The sequence below is a fragment of the Hakea prostrata genome, chromosome 1, assembly GCF_041222555.1.
Source record: "Hakea prostrata isolate BN-2017 chromosome 1, UWA_Hpros_2, whole genome shotgun sequence".
NCBI lineage: Eukaryota > Viridiplantae > Streptophyta > Magnoliopsida > Proteales > Proteaceae > Hakea > Hakea prostrata.
The window spans coordinates 38,391,983-38,413,351 of record NC_142600.1 but is presented as its reverse complement, the minus strand read 5'-3'; the positions used below and the strand labels follow the sequence as shown (position 1 = coordinate 38,413,351).

The 21,369-nt window shown below is 38.7% G+C and overlaps 1 protein-coding gene across 1 annotated transcript in view; it reads left to right on the top strand.

Annotated features, from left to right (window-relative positions):
* Positions 1-21,369, top strand: part of LOC149028919 (Vacuolar protein sorting 55 (VPS55) family protein) — a 45,140-nt gene that overhangs the window by 6,551 nt on the left and 17,220 nt on the right. Inside the window, exons 2-3 of the mRNA XM_089139390.1 lie at positions 8,342-8,497; positions 8,611-8,650. Coding sequence (XP_088995516.1) covers positions 8,399-8,497; positions 8,611-8,650 — 139 coding nt within the window. The 5' untranslated portion in view covers positions 8,342-8,398. The remainder of the gene's footprint in view (positions 1-8,341; positions 8,498-8,610; positions 8,651-21,369) is intronic.

Sequence of the window (21,369 nt, the reverse complement as noted above, 5' to 3'; positions counted from 1 at the left end):
ATTCGGCTCGGATACACCAGTATCTAAATCCGAATCCGATTAGCAAAACTGATATCCGAATCCGAATCCGAATCTGGTAGAGATTTAGAGAAGGCATCCGAATTCGAATCCGAAACTATCCAATTATTAGCCTCTTTTTTTTTTTTTTTAATTTTTTAATACTTTATTTTAATAGGACAATTTCCGATTATCCGATTACCGATTATTGGTATCCGAATCCGATTATCATCCATTTTCAGATAAAAAAATGTTGAATACTTTGCTCTATCCGGATAAATTTTTATCTGGATATTATCCGATCCGATAAGCAATTATCCGAATCTGAATCCGGTTACATAGCGGACGGATATGGATATTTTCCAGTAAGAAAATTTTCGGATACGGATACCCTTAAACGAATATGAATGCGAATTCGGAGGTGGATTTTGGCTTTCCATTTACAGGTCTACTATCAATAACCCAACTACTATCTAACTCTTAACAAAGGACAACTCCTTTGACAATGAGTTTTTTATTTTTATTTTTATTTTCAAAGCACAACCCCTTTTATTGACTTTTCAAGAACTATACTTGGGCTTGGGTCTAGACCATAGAGATCAAAATATGTGGGCTGACTTTAATCCACTAAAACAATCCTAGCCTATGAAAGCCATGGGATGATTTCGGTGATTGCTTTAGGCCTTTGATGGGCTTGACCCATTAGGCTTTTCTTTCTTATATATGCCTTCAATTCTGCATCAGTTGCCGTATTCACAAAGAACCTATAATAAAACACCTTGGAGATACCTTACCAAGGGGCAAAGTATATTATCTTGACTGAGAATAGTAAAGTGGCTATAATGTTTGGTATTTATGGTATTAAAGTTGAGAAATTTCATATAATAACCAAATTTGTATCTTATTCTTTGCTATAGGGGGTAAAAAAGGGTTAAACAACGCCATGACTCTAAAAGAAATAGAACTTAAGACCCTATTAGACCTAAAATTCCTTATAGGCTTATGACTAGGGACACTTAGAATTGAAATATAATATAAGAAAATAACTATCATGCCCTCGTAAATTAAGGTGGGAAAAGTTTACATACTTAAAACTGTCTTAATACTTAAGCCAGATGCTCCCATTGAAAGCCCATTATATGGCCCAATACGCTTTAAAACTAAAGGACTAAACCATGTCGTAGGTAATCAAAACCCTAGACTTACCTAAAGAAATATAAGCTCAAATAGGTGCTGATCTTGCATCATTAGGTATGTGCTTAGGTATGAGGCATCATAAGAAGGCAAATCAAGTGTTCCTTTAGATAAGTGGTAAACTAGACAATGGACTTTATCTGTTGGAGTCAATTATGGATCTACTTTTGCTCTGACTGCATCTCCTAATCAAGTCCATTCGGTAATATCAGACCTTCAGCAGTGGCACCGTAGGCTAGGTCATCCCCCTTTAGGAACTCTTAAGAAAATATTTTCCGATTTAGTTTCTTCTTGTAAAAAGGATGAATTTTTTTGTGAAGCCTGCATTTTTTGCAAAGTAGACTCATTCTACTCATTTATCTTTTCTTTATAATAGAAAATCTATTCATTTTGGACTAGTTCATACTGATGTGTGGGGCCCTTGCCGACGTGTGTCTATTATTGGCCATAGGTACTCTGTTACTTTTATTGATTGTTGTTTGTAAAATAAAAATAACCGCAAGTGCACGGTATTGTGTAGCTAACGGGTCGATCTCAAGGAGATATGCCACTTTAGAATTTAACCTCTTAATGATAATGCAAGAGTGCAATGATTCAAATTTGTTAACTAATTAATTAAACTAAACGAGCGGTCCTAATCCATACATCTAATGCTATCTAATTGAGACGAAAAATAAAGCAAACATAACCAACGCATAATTAATAAAAGGCAGAAAAAAATGCGAACAATAAATAAATAAAAATAAAAGGGAATTGATCCGAGTGTCAGCTCTGGATTTAGGAAGGGGAGTATAATTATAATGACTTTGACCGTGGACCCTTTGCTATAGTTTACAGTCCACTGATCGGGGGAACGGATATTAGAAAAAAAAATTGCAGAAAGGAAATAATCAAAGCAATAAAAGGAAAAGGGAAATTTTAACCAAAGAGAGGCATGACTGTAGGCATCTTTGATCAAGGACCCGGGGGAAGGGAGAGCAATAAATAAATGTTGAAAGTAAATCCTAAATTAAGAATATGGAGGGGTAGATAGAAGTAGGAATGGAGGGGGGAGAGAAGATTATTGAAGAATGTTACTACTTGGATCTTTGAACTTCAAATAATAAAAAAGAATTGAACAAACGATTTAAATCTCAACCAACCCTAACAACTAGATCTGGATCTGCAATTGCTAGACCCAGAGAAAAACGAATCCTCAAACTTGAAACTTGAACTTGAACTTGAAATTGCATTACATAGAAAAATTAAACCTAAACATTCAATCTAGAAATTAGAATCTCACAAAAGGCATCAAAGAAAACTAAAGAAAGCCTAAATAAACCAAAGAGAAAAGAAAATGTGCTCTTCCTAAGCTCTAAAACGCGTCCTCCCTTGATGGAGTATGCTCTCCTTTTATAGAGTTTACAAGGGATATGAATCTTGATAGAGTTTGAATCAAACTCAAAGTTCCTATCTGACTCAACCAATTAGGGTTTTGGCGTACTAATCGGATTGACTTTGAGAGATCAAATGCACAATTCCACCGTTGGATTTGAGGATCAAGAAGTCATGAAGCTCTCCTCCAAAAATCAGCTCGATCGGACACCGAATGACCATTCGATGAAGGGCTTGATCGAAATTGGATAAAGACATTCAAAAACGGGAATTTTCCCTCTTCCTTCTCTGAATATAATTCTTTTTCCTCTTTTTCTTTCTTTGATAAAGTCCCAAATAGGAAATAAGATATTGAAGTATGCAATGACTCTTTTTCTCCATTATAACTCTCTCAATAATACCTCTGTAGATTTGATTGATAATTTCTAATCTCAGCCGCAGATAAAAATGTATCCCTAAAATATTTTGGAGTTGGCCCATAATCACATCTCTAGCCCATCATGCTCCAGATCAGGCCCATTTTAGCACTTGAGAAGTTGAACGGACCTCTTGACGTGTAAAATTGCATGTTTCATACCCAAAACTCCAAATATTTGCTTAAATCTTAAAAAGTCCTAATATCTGCAAAAACAACATAAAACCCAAGGTAGCTCCATTCTAAGTGTGTAAAATGCATGCTTTATGCCTTAAGATTTCACACGTAAATCTGCTCATCAATTGTCACTCTTATTCTACATGGATTTATTTTTTAAAACAAAAAAATGAGTTTTTTCGATGTTTTCGTGATTTTCATAATATGATTAAGACTCAGATCAATGCCACTATGAAGATCCTTCGCAGTGACAGTGGCACATAGTATAATGACAGTGAATTTCAGAGATATCTCTTTGACTCTGGCATAATATATTAGACTAGTTGTGTTGATATAGTTGCCTAAAATAGGGTTGTCGAAAGGAAGAATCGACATCTTTTAGAGATAACCCAGTCACTTATGATTGCTATGAATGTCCCTGACCAATACTAGAGTGATGCTATACTCACTGCCTCTTACCTTATGAATAAGATGTCCAGTAGGATACTTGGTTTTAAATGCCCTAATGAGCTTCTCCAGGAACCTCTTCTTTTATTATTCCCCTAAAGGTTTTTGAATGTGTCTGTTATGGTAGAATGACAATCCATCAAAGTAAACTGGCTCCTCGTGGCCTACTCTACATTTTTCTAGGGTATTCTGCCACTCAGAAAGGGTACAAATGTTATCATCCTCCGTCTAGGAAAACCATTGTCTCCATGAATGTCATTTTTAATGAGTCTTGCCCTTACTATACACCTCTCTAAGGGGAGAGTTCTAAAGGAGAGGTGCTCTTTCCAACTTTAGACCTTTCTATTACACCACCACAACACAACGTGTTTCCTGACTAGGGGGAGACTTCAGCCAGTATACCTGAGGACTCTAATTCTCCCCCTCAGTTTTCTGACCATGTGAAGAACTTGGTCAAAGGGAGACCACTCTTGTGAGGCACACTATTGAGGTCTTTCAAAACAAAATTGGCCCGAATAAGAAGGTGCAGACTTATTAGAGGAAAAATTACAATCGGCTAAAGCAGGTGGAGAAAGGTGACACATTACCACTTCAGTCTCCTACTCTAGAATTAGATTTTATTGTTCCCCTTGAGGTATCTTTTTTCTGATCTTCCTATTGCTGTTAGAAAAAGAGTTAGATCTTATACTCAGCATCCCGTAGCTAAATATGTCTCTTATGACTCTTTGTTTGACTCTTACCATGATTTTATATCCTCTCTATCATCTATATCTTTGTTCTTAAAAGTTGGTAGGAAGCCTATGCTAATAAGAGATGGAAGGCAGCTATGGTAGAGGAAATGTAGGCAATGAAGAAAAATGATACTTGGGAACTGGTTACACTTCCTTCGGGAAAAAAACCAGTGGGCTGCAAATAGTTGTTTGTGGTTAAACAAAATATGGATGGATAAGTCAACAAGTTGAAGGCTAGACTAGTTGCAAAGGGGTTTACCCAGACCTATGGGATTGATTATCAGGAGACTTTTGCCCCTGCTGCGAAATTGAACACTATTAGAGTTCTGTTGTCTGTAGCTGTGAACAAAGACTGGAACTTGCACCAACTAGACATAAAGAATGCCTTCTTATATGGGGAGTTAGAGGAAGAAATCTATATGAAAATCCCACATGATTTCTCTGATGACAATACTGCAAGGTAAGTTTGTTGGTTGAAGAGGTCAAATTATGGGTTAAAGCAGTCTCCTAGATGCTGGTTTGGACACCTCCTAAAGGCAATGACTTCTATTGGGTACAAGGAAAGCAATGCTGATCATACACTATTTGTCAATAAGTCAGGTACTAACATCACACTTCTTATTGTAGATGATATTGTCATCACAGGGAATGATGGTGAAGAAATTCAAAGGTTGAAGGACTTTTTTGGCAGAGAATTTGAGATTAAAGATCTAGGGAAGTTACAGTACTTCTTAGGGATTGAGGTGGCTCGATTAAAGAAGGGTATATTCCTATTCCAAAGAAAATATGTCCTTGATTTATTATCAGAAGTGGGAATATTGGGGTGTAATGCAATTGATATCCCATTGAAGCTAGAGCTAAACTTAAAGAAAAAGAGGGAGAACCAGTGGACAAAGGAAGACACCAAAGGCTGGTAGGGAAGCTTATTTACGTGTCTCACACTAGGCCAGACATCGCTTATGCCGTGGGGATAGTGAGCCAATTCATGCATGATCCATATTTAGCTCATATGAAGGTTGTTACCAAAATACTATAGTATTTGAAGGGAACTCCTGGAAAAAGAATACTTTTGTCACCCACTGATAATCTAAGAGTTGAAGCATACACTGATGCAAATTGGGGCTGGATCTCTAGACAGAAAGTCAATTTCAGGATAGTGTACCTTTGTTGGAGGTAATCTAGTTACTTAGAGAAGTATGAAACAGAATGTGGTAGCTTTATCCAGTATCAAAGTTTAATATAGAGCTATGGTTCATGGAGTTTGTGAGCTACTATGGTTGAAAGGCTTGCTACAAGATATTGGAGTCCAAGTTCTAAACCCTATGATGCTATATTGTGACAATAAGGTTGCTATTAGTATTGCTAATAATCTTGTGCAACATGATCGAACTAAGCACATTGAAATTGACAGGTTTTTTGTCAAAAGAAAGTTGGAACAAGGGCTTATTTGCATGCATTTTGTGAGGTTTGGAGACCAAGTGGCAGATGTTTTCACTAAGGTTTTGAAAGAAGGAGATTTCCGTCCTATTGTAGGTAAGTTGGGCATGACTAATATCTATGCCTTAACTTGAGGGGGAGTGTTGGTTGAGTTCTACTAGGAGTTCAACTATATTTTAGAGTTTTTGTTCATGTAAATTTCTATTTCTTGTTACCCAAGTAAGGGTATTTATGTAATAATGTTCTTTCCACTTTATTTTAAATAGAGGGCTTGAGATCACATTTATTGATAAGTCATTCTACCAACATTTTGTTTCTTAACAATGGGGAAAAAAATCATTGAAGTCATCTAGGAAGAGAGGCTAGTATAAGTGTATAACAGAGAACAGGTTGGTCATATAATAGGGGGATCCATGGTAGAAGCTACTTATTTTCTGAAAAGGCTTATGTAAAATTTTAGAGCTTGCAGAAAGAAATCTTGCTTGTGCTTCGTCCACACCTACTTGTCCGGGTGCTTCCCTCTAATAAGGTGGAACACTCCTCAACCAGTGCATTTTTACATCCCAAAGCTTTGGCAAATCGCTTAGCCCCATTCATCTTTGGCGCAAGAGTGCTCGATCACTGAGCTATTACTCACTCTTTCAAGGGTAGGTTCTTCTAGGCAAACCTCTTAGTTGTCTTAGCTTCCATACCTCCTTTATTACTAAGTGCTCATTCAAGGGCTTTAGCTGGTGATATGGGCTATTTTTCCCTCTTGACGATGAAGGTTGTCCCCCATACTCTCGCTAGCTGATCTTGACCCTTCTTTTTCGGGGGAGGGTCATATCTAGTATTTAGAATTTGCCTCAATTTGGTACCACTATCGCGGTCTGCACAGAAACAGTGCTTTACCCCTAGATGTCCAGGCACCTTAATGAATCCAAGATGAGGTCCCTCGGTGTATGTTTTTATAGATAACAAAGTAATTAGATAGCTTATTTGGGATGTCTTAGAGTAGAGGGAGGGAAGTATATGTGGTGTGGGAATAAGCATTAGAAGTATAGAGAGCCAAGGAACTGGCTTCCTAATTACAATTGGGTGACACCAAGGTTCAGCTCTAAGCCTTTATTTGTTTGCATTGATCATGGATGATTTAACCACACAAATCCAAGATAAGCTCCTGTGGTGTATGCTTTTCGTTGATGATATTGTTTTAATAGATGAGACAAGGAAAGGGATTATCTCGAAGCTAGAATTATGGAGACCAAGTTTGGAATCTAGTGGTTTTAAGACAAGTAAAGAACACACGAGATATAACTCTAGTTCACCATGAGAGTGGATATAGTGGTAAAAGTTGAGGAGTGAGAGCTACCAAAAGTGAATGCTTCTGATAAGTTAGGTCGACCTTTAACTGAGGTGGTGATGTAGAAGAAGACATTTTCCACCCAATTGAAGTAGGATGGATGAAGTGAGGAGATGCATCTGCATTATTATGTGACAGTAATCACGTGATCATGTTTAAGGGGAAATTTTGTAGGATGGTAGTAAGACCAGCCATAACATATGGACTGGGATGCCGTGCAGTTAAGAAACCAATACAGATATCGGTGTAACAGAGGTGAGGATGTTGAGTAGAATGTGCAGCAAGACTAGTAAAGATAGGGTAAATTATGTTTGTATTAGAAATGAATTTGGAGTTGCAACAATTTGGGACAAGCTTTGGGACATCTACTTGCAGTGGTATGTGCATATCCAATGAAGACCGATAGATGCACCAACAAGGAAAGTGACCAGATTTAGCTTGTCTTTAGTAAAACAGTAGAGGCAAGCTGTGGGCCTAGGCTGTCTATTGGAGAGGCGCCTAACAAAGGATATGCATGTGATGGGGCTTGATCCTAGTATGACTGCAGATAGAGTTGTTTGGAGGACAAGAACCTATAACACAAACCCCTTATAGGGCTGGATCACAGGATGCCTGCTTTGGCTACTGCCTTTGCTACCTATTGTCTGTTTTTACTTCTTGGTTACTCTCTTTTTGTTACTGTCTCAGTTTCCTCCAAATTGATGTGACCAACCCCATTTAGTTGGAAACTTGGGGTAAGTGGTTGTTGCTTGTGTACTAATGATTTTGTTGGCACTAAGTGGACTTCTTTTTGCAAATGTATTTCCAATGTTTAATGATAATTCCCACATTCTCTGTTTCACAAGGGTGGTTTGGAGAATTCTAAATATGTGAATTGTGAGGATGATAGTAATAAATATTTATATGGATCTATTGACTAGATGTTGCCTTTTGTACCTGCTGTTTTGGTCTCATTTTCTTAGTTCACAGCTTATGGTTTTTGGAATGCTAACTTTAGAACCTTGGATATTGCTTCCTTCTGCTCCATCTTTTTGACTAAATTTAGTGCTTCTGAACCATCCAGCAGTACTTGGTTCTTTAACCATAACTGGATAAAGAATTAGAAAGGAGTTTCTTATTTGTTGCAACCTATTTTATGTTTATGTATAAAGATAAAGTAAATTTATTATGTAATGCAACATTATTCCATGCTTCCAGCTGATATTTTCATTTATGTTGCTCTATCAGCTTCAATCTGTCAGTTGTTCCTTTAGAGAGCTTTGTATGGGATAATTAATTTAAATCATGGCGGACTTACCTGGCTATGTTGTTCATTGCTTGCACACTGGGAAAGTTGCTATTTTAGCAATTTTGGTCTCTACAGGAATCGTGTTGCAAATACTGGTGAGTACTATTATTGTCTGACAATCACCTTTATGGTGCATTTTTTGGGAGTTAAAAATTTCTCACCTCATAATTCCTAAAAAATCTTTCATTCATCTTGCATTTTGATGCAGGCATGTGCTTTGTATAATAATTGGTGGCCAATGTTAACAGGTAACTTGCGTATCCACATCTCCTAGTTTGACACCTACCTTTGGCATATGATACTTCTTAGAAAATATTTTACTAATGTTTTTCTTGAAAGGAATGAACCTAAAAAGTTGAAACGTCTCCATTAACTGTCCTTAACTAGTGTATTTATTGAATTGTTTTCCATAATTTTGCTTACCTTGTTTATATATTGAACTGTTTTAAGACAATCTAGTAGTGAAGCAATCAGAGGTGTCAGGTTCTTTATGTAAAATAAGACACAACAACATTGTAATTTCTAGGATTTGAAGAGATCTGTTACTTGGTGTATATTATGAACTGTAGAAAACAATCTGTTTGTGAAGGAATCAGAGGTGTCTCATTCCTCTATGTAAAGTACGTCATGGATTTTGAAATTATCCAGGAGTTGAAGAAAATCTGATACTTCCACTTTTTTCCTGAAAATTCTTTGAAATAATTATTGTTTCCATCAAGAGATATTTGGCTGAATTACTGAATTCCAATGTGTATGTTCAAAAGATCTTACGTACTGTATTTTCATTGTCTTAGTTTGACTAATTTTAAAATATACTTGTTATGACAATAATACCCAACCACTGGTTCATACCGGTCCAGTCAACAGATCATCGTCAGGTCAATTGATTAGGAGGTCGGATCAGTGGCCAGCTCTTGACAGACCTGGTTATCAGTTTATCTCAAGATCAGGGCCGACAACTACAGCTGGAATGATCTAACAGCAGAGAATGAAGCTGACTAAGCATAACTGACTTGCACAAGGATGGTAGGTATAAATAGGTAAACCAGAAATTGATGAGTGGTACGTAACTCTTTTCCTGCTTTCTCTCTTTCACTCCTGACATGAGACTCTCTGCAACTTCTGCTATTCGTCTTCTTTGTTGATCTTGGGCTGACCCATCCAAGGAGGTCTGCCGGTCGTCTTGATTGGCTCACTCTAATGGAGTTCTCAGTCTTGTAGGGATTCACTCAAGGGTTAGGAGGAATCTCAAGGATCTTGGAATAGCCAATATCAATTCAGAGGTTCATTCTATGGTCCAATCTCAGAGGCAATTTCAGCCTCAATATTTGGTGCTGTTCGTGGGAAACTTCTCTTTGAACAAGAAATTACAGCTCATCCTCTGGAGAGTGGAGAATTCACCACCGATTGAGGTTCAAGAAGGAAGCCTGAGGGAACTACGCCCAAGAGCCAAAAAATCCAAGAAGGATCAGGCACTACCTCTGTTGGTTCCAACATCAACCTCATGACAAAAGCACAAGAATGGAGCTGCCGGGATATCAAGAAACCCAATTGCGACTTGCAGATCCATTTCTAGAGGTTTCGATTAGAATTCCCCTTAAATGCTAGATCCCCTACTGGGTCTAGCACAATGTGGAGGTATGCATTGTCAAATCTTGCAAGCAACTGATCTTTTCAGATCATACATTAGGCAAGTTGGAATACCATCCCAGGCAGGGATTATTTCCCTAGCTAATCCTCAATTCTTACAGGAGGAAAGATTGAACAATCCTTCCCGAGTTGAGGTTGCAAGAGGCATGACTCCCCGGATGCAGGATCAGAGGAGAACTGATCACAGAGCTTACTCTCACCAAGAAGAGGAAGAGGGGCATGACCGGAGCCCTTATCCGGATCAGGAAGAGATCTCCTGCCAGGAAACGGCTGGGGGCAGAGTCTCAATCCAAAGAAACTGCCAAGGAAGTCTGATAAATAGGGTCTGAGGGACCTGGCCACTGACCCTTGGTAGTAGACGTGACAAGAAGCGAAGGAGAGCAGCCTCCCTGGTCAGCCTGCAAAGTGTCAGGCATGAGGCAGAGAGGGCAGGAAGGAGAATGATGACATCTACAGGTCACTTGGTTAGCATCCTTTTCCCCTGACAATAATGGAAACTCCTCTTCCTCAGAGTTTTAAACAATCCACATTCTCAATATATGAAGGAAATTCAGATCCATTGTTCCACCACTTCAGTTCTATGATGATGCTTGCTGGAGTTCAGATGCTTTGAAGTCTAGGTCCTTCCTAGCTTTGTTGAAAGGCCCAGCAAATACATGGTTCTTCTGTTTGAAGCCCAACTCTATTTGGAACTTCCAAGAGTTGACCAAAGCCTTCGTGACCAGATTTCAAAGCAGTATTAAAGGCAAGAAGACAGCAAACAATTTGTCAGCTATCCGGCAAAGGTTAGGAGAATTTGTGTCCAGTTACATGAGGAGATTCAACCAAGAATCTGTACAAATCAAAGATTTGGATGAAGCAGTGGCATTTAATGCCATGTATGGAGGAATAACTGATGAATGTCTTTTGGAATGATTAATTCTTGATAGACTATGGAATATGGCGGAATTGATTGATTGGTGTCATTTATATGCCAATATAAGGATCATACAAGCTAGAAAAGATGCCGAGGATCCAGTGAGCAAAAAGAAGGAAAATACAGTGGCTCATTCTGAACTCACTCCTGGGGATAGGAGCAAGGGAAGGCAGACCAAAGTGTAGAGACATATGACGTGATTAGGACTAGTATACACTGCTGAACACAAAGAGATCAGAAATCCTGATGCAAATATAGCGTCAGAGGTTCCTTAGTATAATGAACTAGAATCTCCTACTGAAGTGCAGCTGCTGGTTAGAAAAGAAAACAGAGAGCTAGAGAAGAAGAGAGGAGAAGAGAATGAGGAGAAAAAGAAGGGGGCAAAGATGATCCTGTAGTAGTACCAAAACTTTCTAATTTTGAGACAACTTTTTCTCCAAGCTAGTACTTTCTATTTTGGTGACAGCTTGAACTCCAAGGCTCCACAACTCTATTCTTGAACTTCAAACCAACAAGACTTGTTCTCCAATATCGCAACACCCCCCCCCCTTCAAGCTAGAGACTACTGATCGCCAACTCTCAACTTTGCAACATCCTTTTACAAAGCTAGACTAGGTAAAGATTTAGTGAAGATGTCTCCAGCCTGTACAGTAGAAGAAACATATGGCATAGCTACAACTCCTCAAGGAAAAAAATTCGATCGATATGAACATTTCGACCGAAACTGGATACTTTTTTTCCTGATTCTTGAAAACTCAATTTTGAGCCTCAAATGCACTCAAATTGATTTGGATTTTTGCATACTAGCTATTTCAAGCATAATAAACACTATAAAACTACTAGTTTACTAAAAAACTACTGAAAATGTAACATCCAACATTCCAAGTATATAGTACATGAATCAGAGAAGAAGCGGGAATGTTATTACTTACAAGTCTATTTTATTCAATCCTCAAGGTCTCCCTCTTCCATCTGCACCCCATACAAATGACAATATAACTCCCATGATGTTTGCCCTCGCTCCATATAGTTTTGGACATAGTCAAGAACTGCATCTCTGTATGTGGCCTCATCCACATGCATAAGATTCCCTAACGGTGGGAAGTTGTGAATCTCCAAAGGAACTGGTGGTGGTGGGCCTTGTGGCTGTGGAATAGTGTGGAAGATCTGCTTAACAAATGAAAGAGCACCTTAGCTCTCAGGACTAGGAGAAGGATAAGGATACTGATAAGGTCCCAGTGGCTGACTCCGATAATCGACAGTGGGAGGGACACCATAAGCTTCCATAGGCCGCTCCATAACCATAAGGCTCCACTCGTGGCTGACTGGCCTGACTCTGAATCTGATAGCCAGGAGGGACACCATATGGTCTATAACCATAAGTCGACTCGGTAGAACCAATACTCTCCACAGCAGTATCATATGAGGACTCTGCAGGCCTATGCCATCCGGATCCTCTGGAGGTGGAGGAGTCTCTAGCATCATCAATGCTCATCGATCTCATAGATCCCACCAAGCTCTTGGCATCGGATGGGCGGTAGGACCCATATGATGGCGTGTCCTCTGTGCTCCAGCCGTGTTGTCTCCCCTTCCCCTTCCTCGAATATGTAGAGGAAACATTTTTGCCTCGAGATGCAGCTCCAGTATGGTCTGAATCCTGTGTCGCGTGGGTGAACTGACTCTCTCCTGTGAATCTCGGTGGTCGTCCTCCCCACCCTTGACTCTCACGTCGTGGTGGTGGTGGTGGTGGTCTATCCCTAGGATCAGCTGAATTCTGATCATGAGGTCCCACACCCTCCTCATCCCCTCCATCATCACCGTCATCACCATCGTCATCATCACCACCATCGTCGTCATCGCCGGAGGCCTGAGTCACCTCATCCTCAGTGTCAGACCAGAGAATCAAATCCTCACTCTGGGTGGATGCACTAGTGTGTGGCATGAAGGGAGTCGGGACAGGCGGGCTCTGCATGTGGCCTCCCCTCCTGGGCCATGAAGTCCCCCACATCAGCTCCCATCTCCTCTGCAATCTGACTATTGAGAAGACCTCCCTCCTCATCCAACAATCCGTCTCCACTATCCCTGATCCAGTCAACTACTGGGTTATCATCATCATCCATCTCAAATATGTCAGCCAACTCGATATTGGTGCTCTCTCTATCCATCCCTTGTCTAATATGATCCTCTCTCAGTCTCATATTATAGTGTAGGTAGACAAGGTCCTCTAGACGCTTCACACCCAATCGGTTGCGTCTCTTCGAGTGAATGAGGCTGAAGGTGCTCCAATTTCGCTCACAACTAGTGGCAGAACATGTCTGGGAGAGCACTTTGCTTGCAATCACACTCAAGTGGTGTGAGTCACGTCCAAATTGCAACCACCACTCAGCTGCAACAAACATAAACTCCAAGTCATTTTAATACTTAAATAACTAAATTAAAGATAGAATATAATAATTAAATGTATAATGAAATAAATGAATGAACTTACCCGCAGGGGCGGTTTCCCGTCCTGATACGGCCACAGCACGACTGAAGCTCCCAATGGCATCCTTAAAAGCCTTTATCTAATATATAAAGAGAAAAAACAATAACTAGTTACTAGGTTAATGACTTAGTATAAAACTACGAATTGTGAATATCAAATGATTCAAATCACTATCTCACCTCTATAAGGATGATTGCTTGTTTAGCTGTTTCCGGTTCGAACTTCTCCACTACAGTTTGGACAGCATCCATCAAATCTTGCCTCATCCCAAGATTGTCCTTGTAATGGTACTTGGGATTTAAATAGTATGCTGTGTAAGAAAAAATATGTCATATGCTTAATAGTGTGATAACATAATAAAAATTAAATTAAATACTAGGCTTAACAACTCACCAGCCTTATGCAGTGGATGCTGCAACATAGACTTCCATCTACTGTTGATGATTTAAAGGATTTTCTTGTTGCCGCGTGGGTGGACCTGAGCAACTTGCTGCTTCATCTTATCTACTGCAGCAAATATGTGTGGTAGAGTAGGTTTTCTCTGCTGATCTACCATCCTCAACTCATTCACCACAGGCTCAAGCATCTTCACCACTATTCTCACATTGTGCCAAAAAGTCTCATCGAGGATGGTCAACTGTGCTCTCCTTCCTCCCACTGATGAAGAACCCTCCCAGTTAAACCACTCTTCTGATGCAAACATACTCCTAAGGCCAGTCTTCCTACTCTCAAGGCTCTGCAGTGCTATCCAATTAGTAGCAAATCTGGTTATGCCTGGCCTCACTAACTCACCCTGACACTTGTCCCTCATCATCCTTAATGCATAGGTGTGGTTATATATGAAGGTGCTAACATGTCGAGCTTGCTCCACGGTATTCTTCACAAGCTTGACCTTTCCAATCTCCTTCAACATTAAGTCAATGCAGTGAGCAGCACAAGGAGTCCAAAAGAGCCTATATTTGTCCATCCATCAAGGCATCAAGCCATCAATACAAAGTTATAAAGTGTACATGTATGTGTAATGTAAATATATGTATTTACAAATGAAAATTAATACTATATGTTTAGATACCTGGAGTTCTCTTGCATCTTCAACCCAGCTTTCTTGTAGTTGGAGCCATTATCAGTCACAATTTGAACCACATTTTCCACTCTAACCTCTTTCACCACGTGCTTCAATAATTTGTAAATGTATTTTGCATCCTTCTTCTCACCGGATGCATCTACTGACTTGAGGAACACTGTCCTCCCATCACAATTCAACATGAAATTGATGATGGATTGTCTAGTGGGACCAGTCTAACCACCAGCCATTAGAGTCACTCCATAATGATTCCACATGGGCTTTAATCCCTTAATGTACTCATTTATGTCCTCTTTATGCTTAGGCAAATACACATTATATATCTCATATGGAGTGGGGCCCTGTACACCACTCTCAGCCCTACCTATCTGCTCAATCATATCTCTGTAGTAGGGCCCCTGGGCTGTATGTGCTGGAACACTATGGTAATGCGCCCATTTGGAGAAAGCCATCCCCACTTTCTCCTTCACACTCCCCCATAAGTGCTTCAACTTTCTCTGTTTATGCTCAGGCCTCGCAAATTGGGCCGGATCATTGCGAAGAATCTCAAGATCTGGATATGTAGGATGTGCTGAGGAAGCTCGACCCCTTGTAGGGGCCCGTGGGATAGGAGTCTCTTGCCTCATACTCTGACACCTCCTTATAGGGACTTGGGAGCCACCTGTGCCTCCCATACCTCTTGGCTCTCTAGAGGACCCACAACCCAGACCCCTCTGTTGCCTCCTCATGTCATCAATCTTCTATTGCTCCCTACTCATCATCATCGCCCTCCTCAGCTGATCGGCCTCTAGATCAGGGTCACTGTCTTCTGGCTCATCCCTACCATAACCCTCAGAATCTGGAAGGTCATCTAAGCAGGCATCCTCGAACTCATCTCTGTATGTTCTCTTCTTTTTCCTCTTTTGCTTTGTACCAGTAATATATGAGGCCATTGCCCTCTTGACCTCTACGGGCACCTTTGGGCACCCTGTTACATCCTTGTTGCCACCAGCTAGATGCACCTTCAATCTAGTGGCCTCACCTCCTCCTATTTGTTTCTTACAATAATTACACTTGCTCTTCCTCCTATCAGCTGTTAGTGGCCTCCCATGTTCTCAAGCTATGTCTGACATATTTAAAATAGAGTGCCTGATACAAGAAACACACACTAAGTATCTTGAAAAGCTCCACAATGTGCTCCAAAAATGACATACATGCTTCTAATAATAACCTCCTATTTTTAAATATAAAAAAATATATGTATAGCTATATAAGTATTTTTTAATATATAAATAATTTTAAAATATATAAAATACACACAAACTATCTTAAAAATATCCACAACATGCTCCAAAAATTGCATACATGCTTCCACTAATACTCCGCTATTTTAAAATTTAAAACAGAAATTAATTGGTTTTTTTTAATATTTAAATATTTTTTTAATTATTTAAATATATATTAAATACAGTAAAATTACATAATTAACAGAAAAAAAAATTAATTCAACACCATCACAGCAATATGGTGTCTCAACTCTCACATACATTCATTTGAAGCTTATACATGTACTATACATATACATTTTTAGCAATAGACATAATTTAGTAAATAATTTTTAATAACAGAAAAATAAAAAAATAGTTGGAAGAATTAAAAAATAATTTTGACACTACAAATTCATAGATCAACACTCTAAAGTAAACATATATTAATTTGGAAGCAATTTAACATGATTTAAGGCACAAATGAAACAAAAATCAAAAAATTAGGAAGTTGGTTGTTCACCTTGCAAGATTTGAGAAAATGCACAAATGGAGGAGCAAATCAATTGTTTGATGGAAATGGAATACTAGAAATTAGGTGTAGAAGGGGATGAAAACAAGAGAAATCAGCAAAAAATTCAAAAGGAGGTCGAAATGGCTTTGGCGATATGGCTCGGTAGGTCGAAATAGCGTCGAAAAGTCAAAAATGAGCTCAAGTTGGATACTTTAAAGCCTACGCAAGTATCATTTCGGCCCGATATGGTATCGGGCCGAAATATCGACTCGTATCGACCGAAATATCGGTCGATACGTAACGATACAGGATACATTTCGTGCCTACTACTACATTTCGTTTCGATTTGGAATTTTGCAGGCATTTCGGTTGAAATTTCGACCATTTCGATCGAATTTTTTTCCATGCAACTCCTCACATGATTGCGTCCTGCACAAAATGCAAATCCATCTGCACAAGTTTGGTCCCCTCATGAAATACTGGATTACTGGAAATGTAGATCATTACCTAATTATCACAAGACATCTCAACTAGCTTTTCAATCTCAATTCCAACTTCTTTTAGGAAGGACTTACCAAAAAATTTCTGATACCATGTGAACCATAGCACGATTTTCTGCCTCAGCACTAGACCGAGCCACTGCAATTTGCGTCTTACTCTTCCAAGTGACCAAATTTCCCTTAAGGAAAGTACAATAACCAGAAGTTGTTCTCTGATCATTTTGTGATCCTACCCAATCTGCATCTGAATATCCACATGAATTTAGGTGAGCGTTTCTCTTGTAAAGAAGTCCTTTCCCTTGAGCCTTCTTCAAATACTGTAGGATACGCACCATGGCATCCCAGTGAGGCTTCTTAGGTGAGTGCATGAACTAGCTAACAACAGCTACAACATATAATAAGTCTGGACGAGTCACGGTATGATATATTAGCTTCGCTACCAACTGTCTATACCTCTAGGGATTTTCCAAATCCTCTCCTTCATCCTTGGTGAGTTTGAGATGAGGGTCCATAGGTGTATCAATAGGTTCACACCCAAGCATACCAGTTTCAGTTGGCAAGTCCAGCACATACTTTTGCTGAGAAAGGCTAATCCCATCATTGCTTTGAAGAATTTCAACTCTAAGAAAATACTAAAAATGTTCTAAGTCCTTTTTTCTGGAATCGTGTACTCAAAAAATTCTTTACCTCATTAATGCATGCATTCGTACTTCCAAAAATAATTATGTCATCTACATAAATAATAAGGATCACAATTCCAAACTTTGTCTTTGTTACAAAAAAAGAATGATCCGAATAACATTGGAAAAATCCCACTTCGGATAGTTATGAACTAAATGTTTCAACCAATGCTCTTGGCGACTGTTTCAACCCATAGATGGACTTGTGAAGTTAACACACTTTAGTAGAATTCCTCTTTGAGCAACAAGCCTAGGAGGTTGCTCCATATACACTTCTTCAGCCAAGCCTCTATACAAAATGACATTTTTGACATCTAACTAATGAAGATGCCATTCTAAGTTAGCTATCAAAGACTACAAATACACATAAAATTCAAACGACCTATAGGGGAGAAAATATAAAAAAAAAAAAAAAAATTCACCCTATAAGTCTGAGTATACCCCTTGGCAACTAGCAAGCTTAAGGCACTTTACAGATCCATCAGATTTATACTTAATCACAAATACCCAACAACATTTCATAAAATCCTTATTTGGAGGCAAATCCACAAAATTCCAAGTATCTCTAGAGTGTAGAGCCTCAATTTCAGACTCCATGGCAACTTTTTAACCCGGATCAGAGAGAACTTGAGAGTGTGTAGATGGAACTAAATAGAAGATATAAATGTGGTAAGGGTACGATACTGAACTGGCAAGTGAAGAGCAGTAACATATGAGAAATAGGATACACCACATTAGAACATTGGGAACAAGAACACTTACCTTTCTTCAAATCAATGAGAAGATCTTTAGGATTATTAGATGGTGGAGGATGATCGTAGAAGAAGTGATATCCTACTGTACCATTTAATTGTTTTTGTTTCTTCCGCTGATGATAGACTTGCATCGGTGGGAATTGAACTGGCACTCATTTGAGGCAGGAAGTACAATGGGTTCTTCAAGAGTTTCATAGTTTGGTTCGCCCTCAGGCAACTCAAAAGGAAATGCTTCAACCACAGGTAAAAGGGGGGGGGGTCAAACCTATCATCTTTAGACAGTTGATTAGGGTCATCATACATTATATCTTCAAAGAAGGTGACATCCGTTATAATGAATTCACATTTGGTCGAAGGGTTGAAAATTTTGTATCCTTTTTGGTACTGAGAATAACATGAAAAAAATGTACTCATGAGCTTTGGCTGAAAACTTATCCTTTGGTTGGGGTAAAAGTAAAACATGCACATAACATACACAGTCGAAAAACTTTAGTTGAGATTGAAAACAGTGGTAAGTCCGAATACTCAACTAGAAATGGTATTTTATCTTGCAACATTGAAGATGGCATTTGATTTATTAAGGTACAAAATGTAAGGATAGCATCACACCAATATTGCTTAAGCACTCTCATATAATACATAAGGGACTTTGCTACTTCTAACAAGTGCCTATGTTTCCTCCTGGCTAGACTATTTTGTTGTGGTGTGTACAAGCAACTAGATTGGTGAAGAATACTTTTAGAAGAACATAGATAAAAAATCGCATTTTGCATATACTCAAAAGCATTATCCGTATAATTTTTTTAATAGATGTGTTAAATTGAGTAAAAATTTTAGGAAAATTATCTGTAATTATTTTTAAAACTTCACTTTGTTACTTCATTAAAATAACTAAGTAAATCTGGAAAAGTCATCTACAAAAATGATAAAGTACTGAAAACCAAAACGATTAAGAATATGTCAAGATCTCGAAACATCCGAACTTATTAAAGAAAATAAACTTGTACTTCTGGGTTTAGTTCTAGCGGGAAAACTTGTCCTACGATGTTTACCTAACTCACATGCCTCACACTTTATTGACTTAACATCCTTTCAATCAGGTACGACCAACCTAAGCCTACTAGGAGAAAAATGTCCTAAATGATAGTGCTAGTCCAATGGTGACACAATGTACGTTTTTGCACGGATGTGTCAAAATTGGTCAGATTGTACGATGCATCTTTTTCATTTCCTCCACCAATCCTCCTTCTGGTCCAATGATTTTGAAATTCAAAGAAGATGGAAAAAACAACACAAGACAATGTAAGGCTTTAGCAATAGGATTGACAAAAATAAGATTTATTGAAAATTGTGGAACAAATAAAACAGAGGAAATGCTCAAATTTGGTAAAGGGGATACACTTCCATTACCGACAATGGAAAACTTTTCACCATCAACCATAACAATAGGAGTAGGGTTAGGAAACTTAGAAAAAAATTAAAAACATGGATAAATTACCTGTTATATGTTTGGATGCCCCAGAGTCTACAGTCCAAGAATCTAAAGCATAAGACTTGGTAGATATACCTATTTGGCCAAGATTGGTGGTAGATGTATTTTGGCTCTACTCTAACTATTGTAGGTGCTTTAGGATTTGATTGAGGTCAACACTAGGAGACGGGGAGCTTGTAGATGCCATTGGATCAGATACAGATGAATTTTCATCGGTATTCTCTCCAGTAGATGTTGTTATAGTGACATAGTTTTTTGGCCACTTTGGCCAGCTATGTTTGTCCCAACAATTTTCTTCTGTATGATTTTGCTTGCCATAGTAAGAGCACTTGATTTCCTTTAGATAAAATTGGAGGGGGAGTTCGACTGCGTCGCGTTCCTCTTCCTAGACCATTGCCTCGTCCACGTGAAGATAAGAGCCATGGCTTGGGCCTGCAGCCGTTGCTGAGTTCTTCTTGCTTCCTTGTGTACTCTTTTGTCCATTGATGCGTAATAACTTGTAGAAAGCATCACTCAAGGTAGGTATAGTTTCAGATGTCAAAATTTGACTTTTACCTGTCAAAATTCTGGATCCAAACCAGCCAAGAATTTTGAGATAGAATTCAACCCGTTGTGTATTTAAAGTTTCCAGATTGGTAATAAGGGGCTGATGTTGCCTGCAGTTCTTCAATTAATCATTTAAATCCACTATAATATTCCATCAACGAGCGACCATTCAGTGAGTAATTGAACATCTGATCGTACAAATTATAAACTCGTAAAATATTTTTCTCTTAACCAAAGGAATTGCGCAAGTCCTCCTATATTTTCTTAGATGTGGTATAAAATATGATGTTATTTGCAATAGGGGAATCAACGCTATTCCAAATCTATGCCTTTACTATAACATCTTCACGAGTCCACATTTCATGTGCGGAAATAGTGGATGTATCCTTTGAATCAACCTCAGGGCAATCTTTCTTCAAGTACTTTGATTTATCTTGGGCATAAATAAACACATACATCGCCTTTGCCCATAGAAAATAATTTTTAGCTCCCTTCAACTTGATGCTTGTGATTTGGAAGGGCGTACCTTCCTTGTACAAAATTTTTGAAGGCTGACATTACGGAAGCTTACATTACAAACAGTACAAATGACTAAGAACATAGAAGTAATTTTTTTTCTTAAAATTTAGTTCATGTGAACATCACAATTACTGTTGTAGCTTAAGGCTGTTGCTGCCACTCATGAATCCTCCCAAAAAAAAGAAAAGTAAAAAAAGATCAACCTAAGAGATGGAAATTCGATCTGACCACAATTTTAGTAGGAAGGCTATGATGCCATACAACAAATCAGAATCTGCTATTGAAGTGTAGCCACACGTTAGAATAGAAAACAGAGAGCTAGAGAAGAAGAAAGGGGAAGAGAATGAAGAGAAAAAGAAGGGGGCAGAGACTATTCTGTAGTAGTACCAAAACTTTCTAACTTTGTGACAACTTTTTCTCCAAGCTAGTAAGATTTTTTTTTTGAATAGCCAAAGAAAAAGGAGAATTTACCTGCTTCGGATGTCTCAGTAGCGCGCTTTGACCGCTGCTAATTGTTCAGTTCCTGCGGCCTGTGGATAGCTTTCAAAGCTGACTTATGACAGCATTTGGATAAAATAACTC